At 36.6% G+C, this 25,216-nt stretch overlaps 1 protein-coding gene across 3 annotated transcripts; it reads right to left on the reverse strand.

Annotated features, from left to right (window-relative positions):
• Positions 1–1,630: 1,630 nt before the first annotated feature.
• On the reverse strand, positions 1,631–20,540 carry LOC113068395 (SPRY domain-containing SOCS box protein 1-like). 3 transcript variants are annotated; one of them, XM_026241168.1, is made up of 4 exons: positions 17,215–17,391; positions 8,988–9,101; positions 6,576–7,449; positions 1,631–3,168 (listed from the first exon to the last, which is right to left on the reverse strand). In XM_026241168.1, the coding sequence occupies exons 3-4, from the start codon at positions 7,267–7,269 to the stop codon at positions 3,041–3,043; spliced, it is 822 nt and encodes a 273-aa protein (XP_026096953.1). In that variant the 5' UTR covers positions 7,270–7,449; positions 8,988–9,101; positions 17,215–17,391; the 3' UTR covers positions 1,631–3,040. The 3 variants fall into 3 exon arrangements, with proteins under 3 accessions (XP_026096953.1, XP_026096952.1, XP_026096951.1); XM_026241167.1 differs by lacking the exons at positions 8,988–9,101; positions 17,215–17,391 and adding an exon at positions 20,434–20,540; XM_026241166.1 differs by lacking the exon at positions 8,988–9,101 and having other exon boundaries at positions 17,215–17,390.
• Positions 20,541–25,216: the final 4,676 nt, after the last annotated feature.

Consider the following 25,216-nt stretch of genomic DNA (forward strand, 5'->3'; position numbering starts at 1 on the left):
GATAAAGAATTTACTTAAAATTGTGGTGTCTCACATACATTAAAAATATATCTACAGAAAGCTTGAAATGTCTTTTAAACAAAAACAAAAGCATTGTGTAATCTGTGAATGTTACATTTGACTGCATTCCGCTTTGCCTAGTCACAGTTATGGTTTCACACCAACACAGGGACCATTTACCAAAACAATTATGGTATTTGTCCATGTGAGACATTTATTATGCAGTCTACAATGAAGACATCCCACATAGGACATATCATCATGCTGGAATGGGCCATTCTGTCGCTTAAGCGTCCCATTGTTCGCCTTCTAGATGAAAAGATCACTGAGATTTGACTTTCTGATATGACATGCTACCCCCACTGCTGCAACATTCACTGTACATTTCAATTTGTTAACTTTATTTTTATTTATTTTTTACTAATGTTGTATCTTTAATATTGAAAAAAGGTTACTTATTATATTCACATTTTCATGAAATGGCTTACATGCTGAAGAAACAAACACAGAACAGCAAGTTCCTTGAAACATGACTTCAGTTCATCACAGTAAAGTCCACTGAACCTCCTGAACCTACAATAGTTCTTCAACCGATAACACATTTCTTCAGTTATATGCCAACTTGGACCCATTTCTCTCATAAAAGGTACACGCAGAAACTCCCAACCTTCACCATTTTTTAAAATATTAGATGGAGGAATGTGCCGTTCCAGACACCCAAACAGCATACTGTTCCAGCCAAGCTGCATACTTGAGATGAGTGACCTCATGCTGAAGCTCCAAAGCTCTGTGTATGCAAACACATTGCCATGGCAACCGCCAAGTCAGGATGACAGTGGGAACATTGATATGAAAATCCACTCCATTACACACAGCAACTCATTTACCTGGGGCTTGACGCTAGCCGAAGATTGCTAACCTCAAACAACTGTCAGAGGAGATGCTGTTTGCTTGGAACCGATTTTCCTTGTTCTTGTCTCGTTCCAGAGTTGTTATGTCTACAGATAAAGTTTCCAGTGTTTATGTTGGAGAAATGAATAAAACACTTACGGACACCAACAAAATAAGTTACTGAAGAGAAGTTCTTTCAAGCAGATGTAGCCTGTTGGTAGGGTCACCATGTATCATCCCATTTAATTTCCATGTCTGGTGTTTTTGTAAATAGTGTAAATATGCAATATTCTACAATGGGAAAAAGGTTTTTACTTGACATTATCAATTTGACCATTTTATGCTGGTTTACACTAGAAGTCATTTTAACCCCCTTTATACGGTTATATTGTTGATAGTATTAGTGAATGAATAATTTTGCTACCTGCACAAAGATACCCCAGTGTATTTGTCCATTTATATTTGACAGCTCCAGGGCTTTTCATAGATATTCTGAAACGATCCCAGTGTATTATGGGTGTTAAAGGTTCCTAACTTTTAACGGTTTTCTGTAGTCATATAGCACAGATTTATCAACTTGAAAAAAAAACAAAAAACAGCCAACTCCTATTAAATCCATTTTGTCAGCAGTGAACAAACATTTTATCGGCAAGGCAGAGAAATCGAATTTGGCTTTCAGTTCATGTCTGTTAGCTTTGACCATATTTTTAGGAGATTAAAAGCCACAAACACAAAAGACTTCAATTATAATAAACTTTATTAGATCGTTCCCAATATTATCTACATCACTGAATACAAAGAGATGGTGGTCTGGAGGCAGAAAGGATTTAAAAACAGAACCAAACTATACCCCTCATGCTCAGCAAAAAGGCTGCAAAACATGAACTACATTTACACATCTAAAAGACTGGAATGGGGGGGGGGACAAACATTTGGATAACAGGACAATCAGCAATTTTACCTTCATAAAGACTTTAAAAGAGCAAAAAAACATCAACATTTGCCTTCGTCACTTTTGACATTGTTATCTCATAGACAAGGCACCACACAGCGGTGTTAATATTCCATCCCTGCTTTTCTCAACAAATCAACAAGTTAAAAACAGTCCTCCAGAATAAAACAGGCAAACATTATTTGTAGGATATGGGTGTTCACAGGATTTTAGGGGCCATTACAGAAAGTATGATATACAACCTCTTTTTAATTAATTTATGCTACATAGTTTCACAGTGATGCAACATTTAATTTCATATAAAAAGGACTTCAAATCATGGCTCTCTCTTAATATACCAGTATCATGACCCAGGCACTTCAGATATTGCAGTGTGATTAGAGGCAAGGGAATTGTTGAGTGATTTAAAAAGCTAGCATAACACTAGCCGTGGCTGTTTCCATGAATGCTAGTCTCTCAACTCCCCCCTCGCAGACGTCAAAGGCTGTTTTTCCAGGCCAGACGGTCAGACTTAGAGCTAAAACCAGGCTATTTTTAACCTGCCAAGAGTGAGCAAGGGAAGACATGGTCTTAAGTGTCGTCTACTTGCTAACCATGGCCACAGATCCAAAGTTGACTCAGCTAAATTATTATACAGACTGCAAGGGTAAAGACAATTGAAAAATCTATAAAAATGTCTGTTAACATAAAAACTTGCTGGTTGTTAAACCTAAAGGTCTTGAGACGGTAATGTATTTTGCATTGCCTGCAGAGTGTCACTATGGACCCTTATGTTAATGACAGTAAAAGAAAGCTTAAGGTATGCCCCCCCCCCCCAAAAAAGGATGGAATAAAAAACAAAACATTAAAAAGGAAAAGGCCTTGATAAACCGCTGAAGTTTCACTAAACCATGTTTGGAGAGGAGAAGGGTTCTTGTTTTCATATCTGCCATTAGATTCTGGCGAAAGCCTTCAAGGTGGATTTCTAGTATACGATTAAAGCAACTGGAGACCATGCCACACTTGATCCTGAAAGCATCAAGCAAGAGATGTCCTCAGTCTGATTTGTAAAAAATATTATTGGTACCATGCCCAGTGACCAAGAACGGCACCGAAAACAAAGATGTAATGAAACAGGCTTGCCAGAAAGATGATTAATCCCAGAGAGAAATACAGGTGGACACTATGCCTTGAATGGAAGTAAAGGCACTACTATCATCATTGGTAGAGCAAGTAGTTCTTAAGGGAAGCAGGTAAGGGCAGTCCATGGATTTCACTCAGTCGCTCTCTTCCCAATGCGACCCGCACAGAGCGCCTACAGAGGTCCATTAACGGCAGGGGTTCAGCTACAGGGGGAGAAAGAGACAGACAGAAGAAATTCATTAGGAGGGATCACTCACAAATACAGCATGAGCTTGTAATGCCTGGTGTAGGCTGTGCTTCCTAGTAAGATTTTGGGGTAAATGCCATGACAGACTTTACAACGGGGTTGTGTGCTAGACTGGTTGTTTTATATCAATCGTGTTCTGTCATTCTTATTTACACACAAAACTGACATGATAAAACGCAAGCCCAAGACCTTGCACAAATGACGCCCGTCGTCTGCGGCTGGGCGTATAAGGAGCAGACATGTGGACTGTTTGTTCAGAAGGTGGAGGGAAAAAAAAATAAAAAAAAATCAGGAAATGGAAAATCTAAATGTTCTTGAGATTTACACATAGGTTTACAATAAAAACACTGCACGTTTCAACACTCAAGTCAAAACTAACCCATCGGATTAAAATATGAACTACCCTTAATCTTCTGAAAAAACCTGGATTTGAAATCTGGAGAAATGTTACATCATGATTAACATTAGCCATCATCATCATCATTCTACAAACTGCGTCTCACTGCAACCAACGGTGGACATCCAACCCAACCAACATCATAATGCATGACGTCATGCTATACCTACATATACACACACAAATACATACATGACACTATACTTTGTATTATATTACCTTTGCATCAAATTACAAAAACTAGTTAAACTAGTTACAGCGTCTATAAGGGTGTGACAGTAAATGACATCGTTCTCTCTACTGACTGCTGTTATCAGTCTCTATTTTTATTTTATTTAAATCAACCAAAGCAAGTGTTTTACCTGCCGTTTTGATGACAAAATTAGCTCCATATGTTAGACTTCAATCAAATTTGAGCCATTTTACCCTAGACATCCTTTACAAAACTAAAACGTGTATTAGTAAAATGAAAGAAAATTAAATTTATATCCCCAAAACTGATGTAAATTGCTTCAACATCAACTTCACACTTTTCCGTTACCAACACGAAAACATGTCATCTATTTGTGATTTAAATATACATAAAGTGATCAAAGATGGTTCTCTTTATTATTGCTGGAGCATCCAATTCAAGACCTGTGAATCATATCAACTTGTGGAAAATGGGCAATATTTAAGAGACTTCCACATGTAATTAATGCTCATTTCACATGCAAAGATGTTAGCCAATCAGAGCAGTGGGTGTTTATATTGGAAGGGGCGTGTCTGTCGGGAGACTTCAGAGCGTTCAGAGGCCTAGTTTAGGCTAGAAAATGACTAAATTTTATTTTTTTCCATTCCAAAATAAATAAATAAATAAAAGTACACCTCAGGGAATTTTCATAACCCTTTTAACAGCAAGCTTGTGGTACTATAACGTTATGATATTACATTGTGAATATTGTCAGAGTCCACAGGGCCAAAATTTCTTCAAAGTTGAAATATAAATTTATGATATTTGACCCTTAGGTTACAAAACTGACAAAAGCAATTCATCAGCTGATGCAGAGCGAATAAAGACTGCAGATTTTACTTTTACACCAAAAATAAATAAATAAATAAAAAAAAAAAAAAATAATAATAATAATAATAATTCCTTGAATGTGCACCTGGCTTAAAGTTAACAAGTTTCCTCACAGGTTCCCTTTAGTCCAGCCATAGAACAACCCCCAAGTACTTCAGACTTTTCAGAATGGTTTCTCGGATGTTGAGATTACTTCATATAAATGTACACTTTGCAAATGAGACACTGGGGAAACCAAAGAGAGTGATGTAAGGGATAAATAACAGCACAATTATACCTCTGTCGACCGCAAGCATGACGAGGAATGCATTAAAGGCACTGACACAAGACAGAAACAAAAGGAAGCCAAGGCCTTGGAGTCAGAGGCGGAGTAATACTCTGGCTACTTTCTCACACACATAGAGGAGATGAGAATTCTCCGAAAAAGGGAACACCTGTGTCCTGACCTGAAGAAGCATTAAGGCTGCAACAATACTTCCAAGTCAGACCTTCATTAAATGTTGCTAAAAATACCACATTCAGGAAAGACATTTTAGAGTCATTCCATCACCTGATGGTATGCAAAACATCAAGGTGATAAAACATGTAATCCATTGTACAGGGCATCATGAGTGGCCCGGAGACGGTTTCCACTGAGAGCCAAGTTGGTAACAGCAGGCCCCGAGAAGCCCAGACATGAGCAAGTCTGGCCCTCACCTGCATCCTTTCATTATATGACCACAGAATGATAACATCACCAGAATGTCCTCCAAAACTGACTCATTACAGCACGCTGGGTTGAGGAAATGAATCAGATTTGCAGAAACTACATGCAAAACAAAAATATATATATCGTAACCTGGAGAATGCACAATTTTAGGAAAGACATTTTCACACTAGCTAGTTATAATTTGCATGACTAGGTAATATTTATAACCTTTTACCTTTCTCAAGAAATTTAACTGGGGGGGGGGGTGCACACTATTCATCTTTGCTTCCACGTCAGCCATATCAGCCATCTAAAGCAAGGGTTATTAAACTTTCCATGCAAAAGGGCAAGATTCCTAAAATGCAGCTATACATTAATGTACATACAGTGAGAGTAAAATATTAGGTGTGATAAAAGACATGTTCACAAAACGTAAATAATTGTCTTTGACTTCAGTATACTAATGTCAATGAATTAATATCATCTAGAACAATTTCCATTCAAATTCATTTGTATCAAATACACATTGTAAGTTAGATTTTCAAAAATCACCATAAAATCCAAAGAGTGCTACAAAATACTTTTAAAAATGAACAAAACTTAACAGTTATATTTTAGTGTGAAAACTAGAATGCAATTAAGACGGCCTAACAATGTCAGATTACGAAAATGTGTTAGGATTTTTAGTTAAACATTTACACACCCTCAAATCCCATATATCTCAACCATTGAAATCACTCGCATAGAGTTTGGAAAGACTTCTGTTAAACAGCCATTAGTTCTCACAATCTCAAATTATTGGCCTGTCCAATCAATACTTTTCCATTAAACAAAAGCCTGCTGCTCTATAGTAATGGATAACACGACTTACTAATAATAGCAAGAAAGTCTGTTCTTAAATGTTCCACAGGTAGTGGAATCTGTTCAAGACGTAATGAGGACAGAGAAGGCAAGACCGGCCAGTTTAATGATTAGCTTCCAGGACATGTCCAAGATAATGAATGACATCATGGTCTTGATCAGGTAAATGGAGATGGTTTCACATAATTAATGAATGAGAAACATAGCCTTCCAAAGACACACTAGCTCCAGCCACTTTCAACGTTCAACAAACGACAGCGCTAACCTTGTTATTCAAGAGACGACTGGAGGAGCCATGCAAAAGCAGACACATTACAAAGGCAAATTCAAACAAGCAGAAAGGATGATACTTACGATCAAGTCCATTGATGTACCGGATTCGGATTTCACAGTGTCCCCACACAGCACTCACTACAGGGTATAGCTTCTTTCCTTTGAGTCCTCTGAACGCAACCCCTAAATATTGTCCGTCAACGATAAAACTTAAAGTCCCCTCATCCATGTCCAGGACCACCAAAAATGAGTCTGGGACGATAAAGGTTTCATCAGGCTCAAGAAAAGCTGGATACGTCCTACTGGGCTGGTTCTTGCCATTGTGATGGAGTTTGTTACGTCCCAGGTCCCAGCCCCAGGACTCGCTATTGTTTCCTACAAGTGCAGTGTATCCTACAGAATGCAGCGGTGCTTCACCCGTCGCCACACCAACAACTGCATGGGTGCCCCGCTGGCGCATGGCCCAGCTGATCTCCCACACATGCAGTCCCCGTGTGTATCCCACTTGGCCCCGGATAGCATCTGTACTCTGCGCTACAGGGTGCCGGTGGAATATGAGTTTATTTTCCTCTTTAACAAATATGTTTAGCGAGCGGTCATCGTTGTTCCACGAGTGCTGAACTTGGACTTCCTGTGAGGCTGATGGCATGTCCAACAACATATCCAAGCGGGAGGGCTTGATGTAGTCCAGGGCCTGCAGCTCCAGCTTGAGAGGCCGAAACGCCGGGTCCCGCATGTCCACAGTCTTTATGCCTCCCGGAACCTTCTGCCCCATGCTCTGGGTGGTCTTCTTAGCACCTTATTCCCCCTCGTTATAGAGTAAATAACAGAGAATGATGGCAGTCAGTGTCCACTCCTTCACCTATGCCCCTCCGCCAATAAGGAGACCAAGGCCGTGTTTTTATGCCAGTGGTTGCTGGGAAACCAAGTCAAATCAGCTGCTAGTTAAGCTCACCTGGGAAGATTAAAAGGAGATAAAAAACGAGGCACACAGTTAAATGACTGGGATAAATCCATGTTTTCACAGCCTTTTTCCATAGTTAAAAAAAATAAAAATTCAGGATTATCATTATCTTGCACATTATCATTAATGTAAATGTTTAGAATTATAATATTTCATATTTTGTTTATAATATACAAAATTATGATGAACGTACCATTTAATATAATTTAATTTGCAGGGGTGCACATAAGTGGTCTAGACCACCCCATGCTGAATTTCAAAGCACAATGCAAATGACATTCATTCACTGAAGCTCAGCAGCAACGCTATACCCAGAAGCGCGTATACATACTTGCCGGCAACCCGCCAAAATAACAGCCTGCTGATTTTAAGTTTGAAAAAGATGAAAACGCGCATTTTCTCTCTCTTTTTTTTTTTTTTTTTACACTTTTATGCAAAGCGACTTAAATTTGGGGAAGAAAAGTGATCCTTAAAGAGGCAAAAAAAAAAAAAAAAAAAAAAAAAAAGGTTAAAATGTAATTGGTCCTCATACTGCATATAGCATGACCCAACCAAATCTCCAGGTTCTCTTATGAGAACCAGGCTGGAAAAATTATGTGCACCCTGTATATTGTACTACATGCATTTAAACGCAGTATAAATTATAAAGTAGCAAATGGTGAAGTTGCAGAAGTTTTTACATGCCCTCTATAAACTATTCAAACGCTATTTGATTCTGTAACAAAACTATTCTGAACTAAGGTTACACATTTTTGTTAGATTTGAATGAGAAAAGACCATCTGATTTTCCTGATACGGACACACGCACACAAGAGTGTCAATCTACTACACTCCTCTAGAAACTCAGACAACGGTGGACTGTTAATAGCACAGCAACTGTATTATTCTGTCAGTTGCATGCTCAATGCCTCACTTGTGAGCGTTACAATACGGTTTATTGGTCCAAGGACCTTTTCAGGCCCATTACATCACATGACAAAAGCAGAGAATAAATACTTTTCTAGCTTTACCACAACCAACCCGATACCGTTGACCGTTTCACACAATGCCCTTTAGAAATAGGAAATAAGGGAGAGAAAAAGACAGGCCATTTCCTCTTTTAAACTAGTCTAGTCTGAAGATAACAGGAAGAGCAATAAAAAGTCCTTCAAGAATATGGAGTCAAAATGTTTTCAGTAAAAACTTCAAATTCAGTTAAGCAATATTCCGCCAGACAGGACAGGGACACATTGCAGTATGTGAAATCCCCACCCCATGTCCTGATTTCTAACACAATTATTGCCCTCCTAAATTACATCACATTTAAATCTGATATTCAACAATTAGGGCAGTCTGCTACAAACAACTACAAATAAACAAAAAAGTGTGTGTGTGGGGTTAAAGTTCTTCTTCACATACGGTGCATAAAACGGTTAAATCGAAAAACAGCATTTCATAACGAGCTGCTGAAGCGCCCCAAGGGTAATTGAATTGTAGACAAGAGTTCATTGAGGAACATCTTAGCCCATTCTCTGACACAAGTAAACAACCTTTTAAATGGGTCACGCCTCTCCGTCGCTGGCCTACCCGAGGCTGAGGAACACCAAGAAGTGGGTGGCAAGTTTGTGAATGCCAGACAATATGGTCTTCAATGGCTGTCCAACCTTTACAAAGTAGGAAACATGTTAATTTGCACACTCTCTATGCAAGGAGCAATTAAGCTTGGTGGCAAAGCACCAACAAACACAGACAACAGACCTTTACAGTTCTATCAGAAACCAATCACCATTTTTAATAAAACCTTTCGTGATATTTAGGGGTGAGGTGATGTCTTTCAGCAGGATCGTCTCCACTCTTTGCGTGGTTTTGACAGAGTGCCTGGCCTGTGAGATGGAGGTTACACAATTACTATTATTGAGGTTTAAGCTGAGGGTCTTTGCAGGTGGTTTGCCCCCTCTGTGCAGAGCTGATTAAAATGTGAATGTGGGTGCTGGGTGAGTTTTTTGGGGCCTGGGGAATAGAACTTGCTTTTGTCTTGACCACATTTAATACTTAAGCAAAACTGGGCTTCCATTGACTTTTGTGCTCCTATAAAACCTGTGATCTGCCGAAACCCCAACCTTGCACCTACTTGGTTGCAAATATGTACTTAACCTTAAGATTTCCTTATGTTCCACTTATAAGTACCTGAAAAAATAAATTGAGTGCATCACATTTCCTCTTTACATTATGTACAGTAGTCAGACCAACAAGTAGCTGCACAAAATTTCCACCATATATATAATTTTCTATAATGTTTCTATAACAAAATGTGATGGGCTTACAGTGCCAATGTCTCCTGTTTTCTTTTCTAAAGTGCGGAAATAGTTTCAAGATGAGGGACGCCACTCTGAAACAGGGACATTATCTTCAACAGTGTTATATTCTAATCATGACACTGAGGCATCTGGCACGCAGCTGTGAATGAAGGGCAAAGCAGGACCGAGAAAGATGACAAATCATGGGGTCAACCAAAATGCCACACGGATGCTCTATTCAGACAGTGGGCAGACGGGGTGAAAAATGGCAGGCAAACGGTACTTTAACACTGCTTGATTTTAAAAAAAGCTTACCTGAGAGACTAACACTCAGGAACATATTCATAATAGAATTAAAAAAAAAAAAAAAAAAAAACTTATTTATTATAAGTTTTCCCCTCACATAAATTGTTTTCTGTTTTTCAAACTGTAAGGGAGACCAAAAGCTGCATCTGAAAGGGTATATAATGCACCACCAAGAAAGTGGCATAAACACAGGAGCTACAACAGCACAAATAAATGTTACAAAATGGAATTAAATGATGTTGGAGCAGAGACAAAGGGTTGTGCATAGTTCATGCAATACAAAAAATAAAAAGAAGTTTGCAACAGCCTAAAAAAAAAAATCAAACCAACAAGAAAAAGTATGAGCAATAAGTTTGAGGAAATGCATATAAGGCCTGATTCGTATTGAAAGATAATGGGCGTCTTTATATTGACACTCCCTTCATGAACTTGCACTCACCCTGGATTAAAGTAATCATATTGTTGAATATTTGAAAACAGGGGAGCTCTAAACCAGCATTTACCCACTAGACAAGTCCAACAGCTCTAGGCAGAGCCACAGCAGGTGCCATCCCGTTTCATGCTCCAACAGAAAATGACAACACCCCTGTTCAAATACACACCATAATGCAATCTGATAGGAATCTTCCGAACGTTGCTAAATAGCACACACTCCTGTAGTCAAAACAGGTCTATGTGGAGTCCAAAACTGGGTGATGCAGTTTCTGCCAAGATGGTAGTGGAGACCTCCTGTTTTTGATGGCCCTGTGTTACCCACCGGAAAACCAAGTCTATATTTCGGAAATGAGTCACATCAACTCTATAGACCGAGTTATATGAAGACATAAAATGGCTCAGAGTTTGGAATTTTATAAGAACACAGCAACAAACACAAAAATAAAAATTCATTTACTCACCCTCATGTCATTTCAAACTTGTATGACTTTCTCCTTCAAAAAAAATAAAAATAAAATAAATACAATTTCCAGTGTTGTTTTGGACCCCATTGACGTTTATTGTATGGAAAAAGATTTTAAGCAAAAATTAAAATTAAAAAATAGTGTTCAACTTCCACAGAGAAACCTCAGTCACAAAAGTAAAAGGTGACACAGAACAGGTTAATGCAAAAAGCAACTCGACTTTATGCAGGTATAGGGAAATATGGTTTATGAAACCAGGAAGTGAGAAACAAGGGTGTAGAATACGTGTTGTGGGGGACTGGGGTGTGTTTACAGAGAGGTTTTCATAGATCAGTGTGAATAAATCTAGATTCAAAATTAAAAGAGAAAAGATAGTCTATGCATGACCTGGCGTTTTCTTTGTATTCAAGATGAGGGAATGACCATTGTGGAGCTCCAAACACTTAAACTATAAAATAAACTGTCTGCCTTACTTCTAAAATGGCTATGCCCTTAGTGAGAAGAAACTGAAACACCACATACGAGAAAAAAAAAAAAAAAAGTTAAACTATCACTACAATATCTGCCAAATATCACTTCCTTAGACATACTAATCATGAGCAGACATGAACAGCTGCTGAAGTCCCAATACATGACAAATTCTCACCCTCAACTGCGCCAGCTACAAGATATGAAACTACACTTCAACTAAGCAGAAATAAAAATAGATTTAGTACAGCTAAGCATTCCTTAGATTACAGTAACGGCTGCATGTCAAGACCTGCAGTATTGTTAGCCTAATGAGTTGCTTTACCAAATTAGTGAAGTTACGCAAGCAAGTTAAATGCTCAGTGTCAAAGCCAATACAACAACAGATCATACAGTTCAAAGAACCCCAATGACCTTCATTTATCAGACAGTACTGGGAGCTTTAGGTTGCAACAACAATAGCAAAAGTAACGTACATTTGATCACAAATGCAACGTTGAGCATAAGAGACTGGTCAGATAAGAGAGAAAAACCATTAAGTCTTACCAATCCCAAACTCTTTAACAGTAGTGTATATTTCGTAAATGGAGTGAGAGAGTGAGACAGTAAACCATCTAGACAATTGACTCACAAGTTAAATCATCAATAAAAAACAAAAGTATTAGTCAAATACCATAACATCAAAAGATTAGTTCACTTCCAGAATTACATTTATCTAATTTACTCACCCCCATGTCATTGTCATTCAGTGGAGAGAAATTAAGTTGAGGAAAACGTTCCAGGATGTTTCTCCATAAAAATGGACTTCAATGGAAACCAATGGGTGGAAGGTCCAAATAACAGTTTGAGTGCAGCATCAAAGGGCTCTAAACAATCCCAGACGAGGAATAAGGGTGTTATCTAGTGAAACGATTGGTCCTTCTAAAAATATATATATATTTTTTTTTTAATTACCCACAAATGCACTAGCTCAACTTACATTACGCAATCACGCTGAATTGAAAAGGTTACACGCGGTTAGCATTTCATCTGTGTACTTCAGTTCAGAAAGGTAGGAGTGAAAAACTCATTTTCTCCTTCAACTTAATCATCGGACACTGTTTTTTACCTTTTTTTGTAAAGGGTGTTTGACTTTCTTTGCATGTTCGCTTTGTAAACACTGGGTTGGTACTTCTAAGTCACATGTGACCTTTCCAACGTGACTACTTAATGCGTGAAGTCAAGCTAGTGCAAGACCAGCATGTGTTTGAAAAGTATATAATATAATATATATATATATATTTCTTTTAAGAAAATGGATAATCGTTTCACTAGATAAGACCCTTATTCCTCAGATGGGATTGAGTAGAGCACTTTGAAGCTGCAATGAAACTGCAATTTGGACCTTCAAACCGTTGGTTCCCATTACGGTTTATTATATGGTGAAAAAACCTGGAATGTTTTCCTCTCAAACCTTAAATTATTTGCCATCTATTTTGTTGTAAAGTTATCTAATTCCTTTAATATAATTTGAGAAATATTCTCATTGAGTTCTTCCTGAAAACCATGCGTTTTAAAAAAACAACAATACATTAACCTGAAGAACCTTTAAATGTATCAGGAGCTTTTATTAGCACAACTGTTCTTAATAAAATAAGTGACAAAGAACCACAGAAGATTTCATCTCTTAACCCTTAACCTGTTAATTGTCACTCACGTTTTTGAAGACATGAATGTGCATGATACAAACCTAAATTTTCATAATTCGTGACTGAAAACATTTTGTAACATGATTTTGATGTGCCATTTACATGGTAATGCAATGTCTGATTTTAAAATGGGTTTTGAAGGACGAATTTTGAGATTTTATGTTTTCAAGTGATATATAACTTCTGATGATTTCTAAAATGTGATAGAGAAAAAGGCAACGAGGAAGTCTTATTTTTAAACAAAGGTCAAAGCTCCTTTTGTAATGTAGATTTCTGAGGGTGCACTCTTGTCATAAATTCATCTATTACTTTTCCTACATAATTTTTAAGAAAAAAATTGGTTAAATATATATTTGGGAGTCTTAGACCTTTCCAACGATATATAGTTTGTCAAGATTAGATTAGATTTGATTGTAATATAGTATTAGTCAACGTAAGCGTCCCGTATACGGGACGGGGTGACATTTAACAGGTTAAAAAGACAGGCCATTCCACATTAGTTAACCCAACCCAGACATGCAGTCTTTATGCCGGGACACACCAAGCCGACGGTAGGGCTAGTTTGTTTGGTGTGTACCACTCGTCGGCTCACGTTGGCGGCTGTTTGCCCCGATTCAACATGTTGAATTGGCATCGGGCAGTTGGGCGAGAGTGAGAGCTCTGATGTTCAGTTTAACGAATGAGTCAGTACACGAGAATTAAAGTGAAAGTGATGAAAACAAGCATGTAAATGAAGGTGGAACAGACAGAAGGCTGTTTAAATGTTACACAATCTTTCCATAGACTGTATAAAAACAGATGTACTGTCCGTGATGTCACCCATTGGTTTCCGAAGAGTGTTGAAGCCAAAAGTGGGCAGAGGCGGCCGTCACCATCTTGGCAGCGCCTCACCAAGTGTCACTCATGGATAATCGAAAAGGGGCAAAAAGGCAGGAGCTGGTTGCTGAAACCACACACACCTAGCACACCTGTGACTCAAGTGGCTGAGCCCTTATTATGCAGAACTTTAAGGTTTAATATAATTTAAACTAATGAGTTATATAAAAAAAATAAAAAGTTGACCCCCTCACAGTTGTCACGAAGAGCTAAATTAGCCATATAGACCAAACTTTTTTTTTTTTTGCACAAGGCTATAAAATTCTGCATGTTTGTAAGTTGGGCATTTTAACATGGGAAGTCTAAGGGTTCGTCACCCTTTTGGAGCCAGCCTCCAGCGGCCTGTTGATGAATGGCAGTTTTAGTCACTTCCGTGTTGGTTTCGAGAGAGGGAGCAGAAAGTTGCTGCTTGGATCCTTCCCAAACATTCTAATATGCAAATGTTTTCATACATAATGAGCCATTTAAAATTGTTAAAGCTATCAACATTACTGATATTCAAAATGGTAAGCAAGCAATGCTTGGTTTATGTTTCATATTGATGTTTCTCGTATACCTCTGTTTCATTCTCTCCTTTTGAATCACAAATATATAGGCCTACTATTGATAGCTGCTAATATAGACAGTTCATTTCTCTCACACATGTGCAGAACACACGTTAGTTTGCCGTCAGCTGTAGACTGTGCAGTGTGTTCAAGCACAGCGTTTTGGTCCGACGTGAGGCGACAACACTATCCCGGGCCAACCTTTAGTGTTTGGTAGGGGGAGCAAATCACAATTAAAGTTATTAACTTACAACCATGGGCGTCGCTATGCCATTAAAAAAAAAAAAAAAAAAAAAAAAAATTGCGATTAGTTCCAAAAACGGTTCACAAATTTGGTCCTTTAAATTTCATATGAAAATGGCGGCGGACTTCGATAGGCTCTTCCTAGTCTTTCAGAGCATTGTTTTCCAATCCGCATGATTCGGCAGACCACTGTGGCGCAGAGCGAGAGACAGAGGACAAGGTGTGTGTTTGTAGATCGATTGTTATAATATATGTATCTGTGCAATTCTTGGTCATAAATCCAATTTCCAAAATATCATGGGGGAGCAATATTTGGTTGAGCAATATTATCTAATGCAGCCTACGTTTTTACTACATTCACCCCTCATCACACCACAGCAGTTTCCTCCAGTGAAAATGAAGGACAATATGAACGCATACTTTATTAAACAATCATGTTGCCATTTTCATTTGAAAATGTATCTTTCAATATAATGACATTCTAGTCCATGTGTGCGTGTGGCAAAGAGGTTTGCATACTTGAGCTACGGAAAGAGGGTTGTACTAGAAATGCAAACCGTAAAATTGTGTTTGTACAGTAAACAGGTTGTATGTGCGAGATCATGAAGACTTGAATTTGACTTATTAATTCAAATGTTATACCCCATCTACACAAGACAGTGGAATACTGCACGTTTAGTATATGACCCCAATAAATTATTTTAAATCTTTTATATACACACTTCATTATTAGGCTATTATTATTATTATTATTATTATTCGCTCAATGGGGGCTGACCCCCCCTAAAGTGAAAATCCTAGAATCATGCCGCTTATAACATTTGCACTTTTGTAATCCAGGTCAGTTCAGTAGGATGTCCTCTACAGCAGAGTGTCAGAGGAGATACCGGTTATACAGGCCTACAAACATCTGTGTGCAGTCGGGAGCATTTACTGTAGTACAGACAGTTAAATCCCTCCAGTGACGAGAAAATCAGTGCTACTGTTCTGGCAAGCATAAAGGCAAGGTTAATCTCCCTTGAACACATAAACCAGAGTTATCTGACACTAAATGGATCAAACAAAGAGCTGATGTCTCTGCAAAAAAAAAAAAAAAAAAAAAAAAAAAAAAACACCCCACATTGATGAGAAACCCCTTACAAACCTATGTTACCATAAACCAAAGTTTCCACCAAAATACTTGCTAAACTAAAGATTGAGTTGCAGCAAACTATGGTAACTTCATATTTATGGCATATGACTTCAAATAAATGACAGTGACAAAGACGCTGGTTGACAGGAAGACTTCTGTACCCACGCAAGATATTTTATTGTGTTTAGTAATTAAAAAAAAAAAAAAACTTGCAAAAAGAAGCCAATGCCTTAATTGCTTCTTATAAAGGAACACAGACCAAAGTCCGGTCTGATACATCATTTGACTGGAGCAGGGACAAAGATTTCCCTTTTCCCCTCAAAGCGTTCTGAAGTCACTCCGCTTCAATTCCACCCCATGTTTTTAGGTTTCCAGCTCACAGAGAACTGGGGTGAGTGAAAAAAAACAGCAATGCTAATCTCAAAGGCTCACTCCCAGCTGCAGGTAAATGCACGTGATTCCACTGATTTTACAAAAGAACTAATATATATATATATATATATATATATATATATATATATATATATATATATATATATATATATATATATATATATATATATATATATATATAAACCATTGCCACTCAGATGCAGTACTAGCTACTATTAATTATTAGCAAGCTTAAAACTCCAAAAATAAGAATAAAACCGTGCTAGTTGTAGTTTGTATACAAATCCTAAATAGACTAGGACTTCATTTTCATTTAGCATATAAGTAGAGATAGCTTAACATGCCTCCAGACCAAATACATTAGGTCTTTAAGACCTTAAACCGAAAGTAAAGCCCCTCCAGGCCAGCACTGTCTGGTACAAACATCTTTACTCTCGTGGAGTAGCCTACGAGTTGAAACGGCTACGAATAACAATTCTTATGTACATACACCAAAGTAATTGGTTTATTGCTACTAACGTTACCTGGCCTTTCGCAGAGAAGGTAAAAGTAAGCAATGAACAATATAATCAGAGACACAAATCTCCTGATGCTGCTAAACTAGGGTTGGAAACTATTAAATGTAGGTCCACGAGACGTTGTTGGCTTAAAAATCCATTTCAGGCTCATTACAAACGCAGGAAGTGGTTGCTGCTTAGTGCATGTTAATGTATTATTTACACCGAGATGCAATAGGAAACGTGCCACAACTCATCGCGTTTATATCGCATTTTCCGTTTTATAACTTAGGCTTGTTGAATGAGCACATCGACTGGATGTTTGTATTGGTAAAGCTTGGAAAGCCGCGAGAGTCTGCATGTGAACACACAACAAAGAAAAAAGACCGACAAATGTGTGAAACCCTAATTATTTCAGTCAACTGATACATACCGGAAAATAAAGCATAGGCGAAGGAGTGGGGTGAATATGTTCCTTTCAGTCGTTATTCCCGAGCAAATCCATGACTAGTCTGTTATCCTCTCTCTATGTGTTTTTAGCATAGACTTGTATTGGGTGAAATGATGGCTGCTTACAGCGATAGAAACGTCTCTTCAGTCACGTGGTCAAATAGCTTCCAGCTGCTGCTAAACGTCCCTCCCAAATGAGTTGACTTGTTGTTTAACTCATTTCTCCTGATAAAACCTGCTAATTGTGGACTACATATAATGATGGCATATTTATAGTCTGTGTGCATGCCAGATATACAATTAGTTGCTAGAACCATATTTCATTTTTATTTAAATTTACCATCTTTGTAGTCCTAATAGTTAGCAAAGGAAACTAAATTGTTTTATTTGTGAGCCACTGACTGACTCATACTCTATTATTCTAGTTTTAAGTACACCTGTTTGTTAACTTAAAATGAGTATGCCCTGTAGCAAGTAACCCTGTTTATTAATTATCTCAAATTTGATCTATTTCATAAGATTTTTCATTCTTTATATGTAAGGTATTTTCTTAATTTAAGTAATATATTGTGCATAAATACATATAGCATTTTTAGATAGCAGTTTGAATACTTATTTAGATATACAACAGTATACAATGTTGACAGTCTATTTAAATCAATTCAGTCATTTGACAAATGAATGCTACACTGGTTGTTGATTTATGTAGTTAGAGGAAATATTCTGTTTTGTTTACTGATCATCTCAAATTTGATTTGTTTCATAATATTCTATTTTAGGAACTTATATTCAGTTGTTTTGTTAGTATAAGGAAGATAATATAAATCTTGTGCATAAATAACAAAATGTTAAGTTTCATGTTTTGATTTTTTTATGTAGCAGTTTGATAATTTTAATTATACAATATATTATAAAACTTTTAATTTAAATTCACTTGAAAAATAATGTATTTATATTACTTTCATTTAATCATTTGACATAAATGGATCCTAATAACAATTTATTTTTACCAGAGGTAAATATTTTCTTTTATTAAAATAGTTATTTTCTGACATCTTATTTAGTTAAAAGTAGTGATTTATTTATATTGCTTTCCAGTGACCTCCAATCTTGAATACTTGGTAACAACCTCTTTTTCTATCACTGTAATATCTGCTATTTCATATTCACTTTCAGACTGAATGCACTCCGACCTAGAAGTTGTTGCACCCTTTTGTGTGATGACTGCATTTCCATTGAAGTCACTGATTCATGTGGCTCCTCTCTATATGACTCAACAGAGAATGAGGCATCTTGGCAACCCAAACTGTCTGGAGACACGTAATAACTCCTCAATAGACCTTACACAATGTATCACTTCTCCTGAGCCCATCTCTGTGGTCACTAGTGTCTCTCAAACCATTCTGTTGTAGGGTGGAGTAGATATTTTCCCTCTGATGTAGACTGGTGAGACAGTGATGGTAGAAACAAACAGCAAGTTATATTAAACTGGCTAAGAATCACATTCTTGCCCTAACCATAGTATAACCGTTGAGAGACTTGTGAAGTATTTTATTGTCCCCTTGTGTTCATTCTGAATACTCACAAATCCAAAGCTTCTTTGGCATGCTTAGAACAATCACATAACAGAAAGGCATATTATTTACTGACAGAATCTTAAAAATTATTTTATTTCCTTATAGTTTTATTGGTCTTTCTTGCACTGGTTTATATTGGTTTAGCTTTTCAGTAGTTTTCAACCTTCTCAGTACCAGGATCTCAGAGACCTTCAGTGTAAAAAAAAAAGCTAGATTTCCTCAGAAAAACTTTAAAAAAAAATTGTATTAAAAACATTAAAGGAATTGTTAACCCAAAGTTGTACATTGAGAATTCAGCATTGCATCACTTTCTCGCCTATGGATCCTCTGCTGTGAATGGGTGCCATCAGAGTCCAGACAGTTGATGAAAACACTACTATAATCCACAAGTAATCCACACTCATTGAGGCATTTTTTAACTTCAAATTATTTCTTCTGGCTAAATTGTAGCATGATATTGCCTTTTCCAGTAAAAAAATTAATAAAATAAAAAATCATATCTGAAACAGGAGAGAAATATGCACAGATCATGTGTAAGTTAACACAGATAAAAACAATTGTAAACAAATATTTCGATGTGAGAGGACAAGAGGGGATGGAATTTTTTTTATTACTGGAGGAAGCTATAATAAATTATGGACCGATATGTTGCAATTAAAATGTCCGAATGATGGATTTATGTCTTACAAACATGCATCTTTTTGCGTCACATAATGTTAGTTGATGGACTGGAGTCATGTGAATCACTTGTGGATTATTGTGATTTTTTTATCAGCTGATTGCACTCTCATTCTGGCGGCACCCATTCACTGCAGAGGATCCATTGGTGAGCAAGTGACGTTATGGTACATTTCTCCAAATTGGTTCAGATGAAGAAACAAAATCATCTAAATCTTTGATAGCCTGTGGGTGAGTAAATTTTCAGAAAATGTACAATTTTGGGTGAACTAATCCTTTAACGAAATTGGACGATATAAATTAGAAATGTATTTAAAATGTAGGTTTATTATGTGTTTTTAATTTAAACATCTACTGCACCCCATGGAGTACTTTCAGAGATCCCTGGTTGACAGCTCTTGGTTTAGTTGTTTAAGTTTTACATGATGAGCCTCACTTCTTTCATGCCAAACCAAGTGTGTTTCAATAAAGCTGAATAATGGCAAGTATACTAAAGTTGTACAAAACCACTGACAACTAAGAGCCACTGCTACCTTTCACATGAGAAAAAGCCAACACATTCATCTTAGCTCTTTGTTTCCTGCTCGGAAAGCCACACTATACATATTAAACTAAATAAATGTCACAAACGGTCAGTCTTGGACTAGTGGAAAAAGTTACTATAACTGTGTACTTTCTAAGAATGATGCTGCCAACTGTAGAAAGGCATTACACACTTACAGTTTAAATATTTAGGAAATAATTACTTTTAAATCAGTCAAACAAGTCTCAAAATGGTTATACATGATATACTGAATCCTTCCTAAAACTATTGTTACATAACAGTACACAGAAAAGTGATTTTTTTTGTATCTTTTGGCACCAGCTCTATTGTATTTATACCATTGCAGTTTGGTTTCCTTTCCTACCAGCAGCAACAAACAAGTGCTTGATTCTGAGGGACTCACCTGCTACGTTTCCTCACCAAAGCTCCAAACATCTCTACACAGGCTCCTCATTCTTTTCAGTAACTGGAATTGAGAACAGGAATGTGAGCATGAGTAGCGTGTCATAAGGAAAAGGAAATTTACTGTGAGCTAATCCTACCGTCACAAAACACTCTGACACATTCACTCTCTCTGTGCACTGAGTCACTCTTACAGCAGGCTGGGTAAACTTTCTCCAGCACAGATGCTGTTTATTTCATATGGAAGCCACAAGTGAGGCCATGCTGTGAAATGAAGGACTGGTGTACTGGTGAATGGATATTTCACTTTGTTGCCACAGCATAGTGTAAAACAGGCTGATATTTTATTTTCAGACTTAAGAATTTTAGTTTGGACTGAAGTATTTGCTCGTGTAGTTTTTTAATATATATGCACTCATTGTCTTTACAAAAGATTGCTGTTAAAAGCTCAGCTTAAACTCAGATTTGGTGGGCAACATATGCACGTTTTTGCATTCATGTGGAATATATGGGCTTCATTGTTTCCCTTTATCCTAATAAGCTACAGTGCAGTCTAGGCCTCGTTTTTAGAGGCTGATTATTTGCTTAATGTTACTAGTAGGTTTTGACATTCAAAGCAGCTTTGGAAGGTGAATGGAGGTGATGCAAAAAAGGAGAATTTGTTTTATTTCATTTTGTTAAGATTAGTCTAAATCATTGTTCTTATGATTGTCTTTATGAATGAACTCTTGATCTACAGAACAATAATGCACTGTGATGGCTTAAAACTGAATAAATAATGGAAAGACAGCCCTTTCCTGCCACCTTGTGTTTAGAGTTGCATGGCACAACTGCAGGAAGCCTTCAAATAGATTCTTAAATGTCCTGAGAAAAAATATGAAAGAAGCACAGAGAGTAAATGGGTTTTTAGGTAAAATATTTGCCATGTTAAAAATCATATAACGTAGAAATATTTAATTAAATCACAATAATGTAATAATTCATGTTTTTTTTTAGTTTAATAGATTTTATGAAACTATTATAATTTATTATGAAAAAACGAATATTTTATCATAAATAATATTTTCAGAAAATAAATATGTACAGCGACTTATTAGAATATTGTTTGTGTAAAACCTGGTTATCGTGTTATGCAGCATGATTTGAGATTGATCTAAAATGCATCTTGTGCTTTAATTGAAATGAGAACATTTATTTTCTGTCATAAGATTTCTTTAGTATTACCTTGTTCAAAATCATAAAACTTTCTGTTCATTTCCAAGTTTGCATTCGGTTTTAAATCACTTTTCCCTTTCGTGAACATTTGAACACAAATGTCTTTGTTTTTATACGCATTTGCTGATCAGATTTCTGCTTGAGCATTTTTCTGGAATAGTTTACAGCATTTGGCATATGTGATTTCTAACTAACTGCTCTTATTTGTCAGTCATCCTTTATGATCAGATGAAAGGCTGTGTGGTTCTGAAGGTTATACGGCTCGTTTTACACTTCTGGCTGAGAGAGAGAGTCCTGAATTAAATTACCCAGCACTCAGCTGTCTCTCAGTGAAATTCACATTTTCCTGTGCAGTGTTAGCACAATATGCTGAAGATGCTGATTACTGTCGGTGAGCATGCAGACACTGCTGCGAGCGGGCAGCTTACATCTTCTCTTTTTCGCTAACCTTTTAAAACCTGTAATTTCAAGCTAATCAATACACAATCCCACCGGGCAACCTGCAAATCACTCCCCTCTATAGCAGAGCATGTGTGGCTGACAGCGGGTTTGACAGCCCATAGTAAACTATCAACCTCAGACCCGGAGCAGATAGCTCATAGTAAAAAAGCTTTTGTCTTTCACATTGTGGAGTTCCAGATGCTTTTCGTGATGTGCTAGGAGTGTTTGAATGCATAACATGATGAAACCCAAATACACTTGAGAAGCACATTTATCTAGAATTAAAGAAATTAACCATTTCTCTTGCTCTTAGCATAAGCATCACTAAATGTAGTTAGATTTTATTAAAAAAGCCTAAAAAAAACCTTATTTAAAACAAAAGTCAAATGATCTTGATAATACATTTTTTGAGAATATATCTGAAATTAAAATATAAACTTTTATTTTAGCTTTGTTTTTCTTGTTTCAAGCATAAGCCTTAAATAGATTTATGCTTATTTAAATTGTATTACATTTAAATTTATTTACAAACATCACCTTATATAATGTTGATCAATCTCAATTCATCTTGATAACACATTTTCACATTTTCTTGTTTTAAACAAATCCCACAAAATGTTGTATTGTATTACATTTAGAATTACATTTAAAAAGATATCACAGTTTCACTTAGTTTAAATGATTAAATTAATTACCTAATTTTAAAGACATGAAAGTACAAACTATTTATTTTTTATGCTTTATTCCTGTTAAAAGACCTGTATATCATTCAGCAAAGACAAAGTACTTCCATAATATTCAGAGTCTGTGCTCAGTGCTTCATTGTAAAGATAATTACAAGTGATGGAAGTGCTCACCCAGAGCAGATACCTCAGCTTTAGGCTAAAGCCAGAACATGAGTGCAGCATTGCAGCTGAGAGAGAGCGTGTGAGCATGCATGCGTAGGGCTAACGGTATATGTTGGATGTAAATCATAGCAGGTTTCGGGCACGTGTGCGGGATGTGTGCTGCAGTAGAGGCATCCCCCTCAGCGTAGATCGTAGCTCATTTGTCAAATTGCCTGCAGGACTTGAATGCTGCATTGCTGCTGAGAAAGAGAGATGCGATCAGCTTTTCTCCATGGTTGGGGGTGGAGGAGCACAGGAAGGCCCAGGGCAGCATGCTTGAGCAGTCTCCTTGCTTTACAATGTGCGGTGGACACAGAATTGGTGGCACTTGTGTGAAGGTCACTGCCAAGCACATAATACTTTGATGCAATTCCATCAATTATTCCTGTGCATTAGTTGTATATTTGGATCTCTTCTACATGTTTCTTCCTTTCTTTTTTGCGTCCTTCTTTTTTGTTTCTTTCTTCCATTCTTTTTTCTAGTTTTTTTGCTATTTTTCATCTTTCCCCATGATAACTCCCTATGCCTAATTTGCTCTCTTTTCATCTTTTATCTCTTTATCTTCATATCTGCAGATAGAAGGCTCATATTAAGTGCGTCTTTAGTGCCGTTGCCAGTTAGGATTAGTTTAAGAGCAGCTCTGTGGATACAGTCCAGGTGCAAGTGTGCTGATCAATTCAGCTTTGGTGTTTTCACTTTACAGCAGCTGGAGCAGGTGCCAACTGTGCGGTACATGCACAGTCCTGTTACAAAAAACCACCTCTGCAATGTATGACGATGAACAATAAATAGGTTTTTGTCCTCTGTTAAAAACTAAAAATAGCAATTTTTTTTAATCTTCATAAGGTGTGTTGGGGGTATTTTGCAATTCAAAAGCATTTTTGTTTTTCCATTTAGGCATGAAATGGTTACAAAATTTTAGCAAAATGCATATTCATAACACTGAAATATCTGTGACCTTCACTGTTGCAATAATTCTCCTGGTAAAAAATGACCTCGAAAGGTTCAAAGTGCATGATTAAATGCACTATGAATCTTAATTTTGATTACAGCCTCTGGTTTTCATACACTAAAAGAGAAACAGACAAAAGACTTAATGAGTTTAGATGAGAATGGTCTATTTATTTAAGGGAATTAAATAATTGAAAGTTGTTTAAGTGAATAAAGAAAAAGAAATCAAAATTGAGACATTTTAGGTCTATTTTTAGCTCTGAATGATTCAAAACGAACTATTTATTTACTGAATACTATTTGATTTTAAAATATGCTCAGAACAGTTTGGATATTCTATAATTTTTCACTTCTGTTTTTCCTCTGTTCAGACTCTTTTGGAGTGTCGTAGCCATCAGAATCGAAATGTGTTGATATTTACAGAATATAATTAAGTTAATCTGTGAAAACAATAGAAACCTTTTCTTTGAAATTGTCTAAGTTAAATAAATGATAAAGACGGAAAAAAGAGATTGCATCTCTGGATACTACTGTTAGTCTTTTAACATTCCTACCGTAAAACTGTAAATGTGTGTGAAATATTAAATGTTTGTTTAGCTACATCTTACCGCTTTGCTGGAATTTGTGCTTGGCTCTCATAAACAGTAACATCTGTCTTCTTTGATTTGTCAGTCTAAACCATTTAGACACTGATGAGCACTGTTAGACTGCTAAGGCAGACCAGTCTAAAAATGTAACTTCTTAAACTTTTTGTCATCCTAACAACAATCAGAGTGCTGAGTAATGTGCAACAGAGCAAAGTCAGAAATATAAAAAAAATTGGTAGGGAAATTTGGTCATTTCTATGTACTGCGGGGGCTTGTCACATTGAATGTCTAAGACAGTTATGAGGAAGAAGAAACTGTCAAGAATATATTACTATTTAGCAGTCTTAAGACTCAATGTGACAACAATGCTACTACTATTAATAAATATGAATAATTCTTTATTTTTAAAGGAATAATCAAATTTTTGTTGTCTTTTTAATTTTAACCGTAAACCTCTGTTGTGCAGCACTTTGTTTGCCAAGAAATAAAAGGGTTTTTAATTTGATTAGGATAAATTAAATTGTTTTATGCCTCCATCTGATTACCAGAAAAATTTAAAAGAACATTTTATATGGCCCTAATATTGTTTAAAAAAGGACCCTATACAACAACAACAAAAATACAGGCCTGTGGCTCTTAATTACTTTTTATATATTCACCATTTGTAAACTGAAATTTGTAGAAATTTGTATTGCATTTGTGT

The sequence above is a fragment of the Carassius auratus genome, linkage group LG44F (assembly GCF_003368295.1).
Source record: "Carassius auratus strain Wakin linkage group LG44F, ASM336829v1, whole genome shotgun sequence".
NCBI lineage: Eukaryota > Metazoa > Chordata > Actinopteri > Cypriniformes > Cyprinidae > Carassius > Carassius auratus.

What these genes read in the sequence shown, in the direction of transcription:
- LOC113068395 (XM_026241167.1), bottom strand. Translation starts at nt 7,269, where the DNA reads ATGGGGCAGAAGGTTCCGGGAGGCATAAAGACTGTGGACATGCGGGAC. An exon ending in GTACATCAATGGACTTGATC is followed by an intron (nt 3,169 to 6,575) that starts GTAAGTATCATC and finishes CTCCCCCTGTAG; the next exon opens with CTGAACCCCTGCCGTTAATG.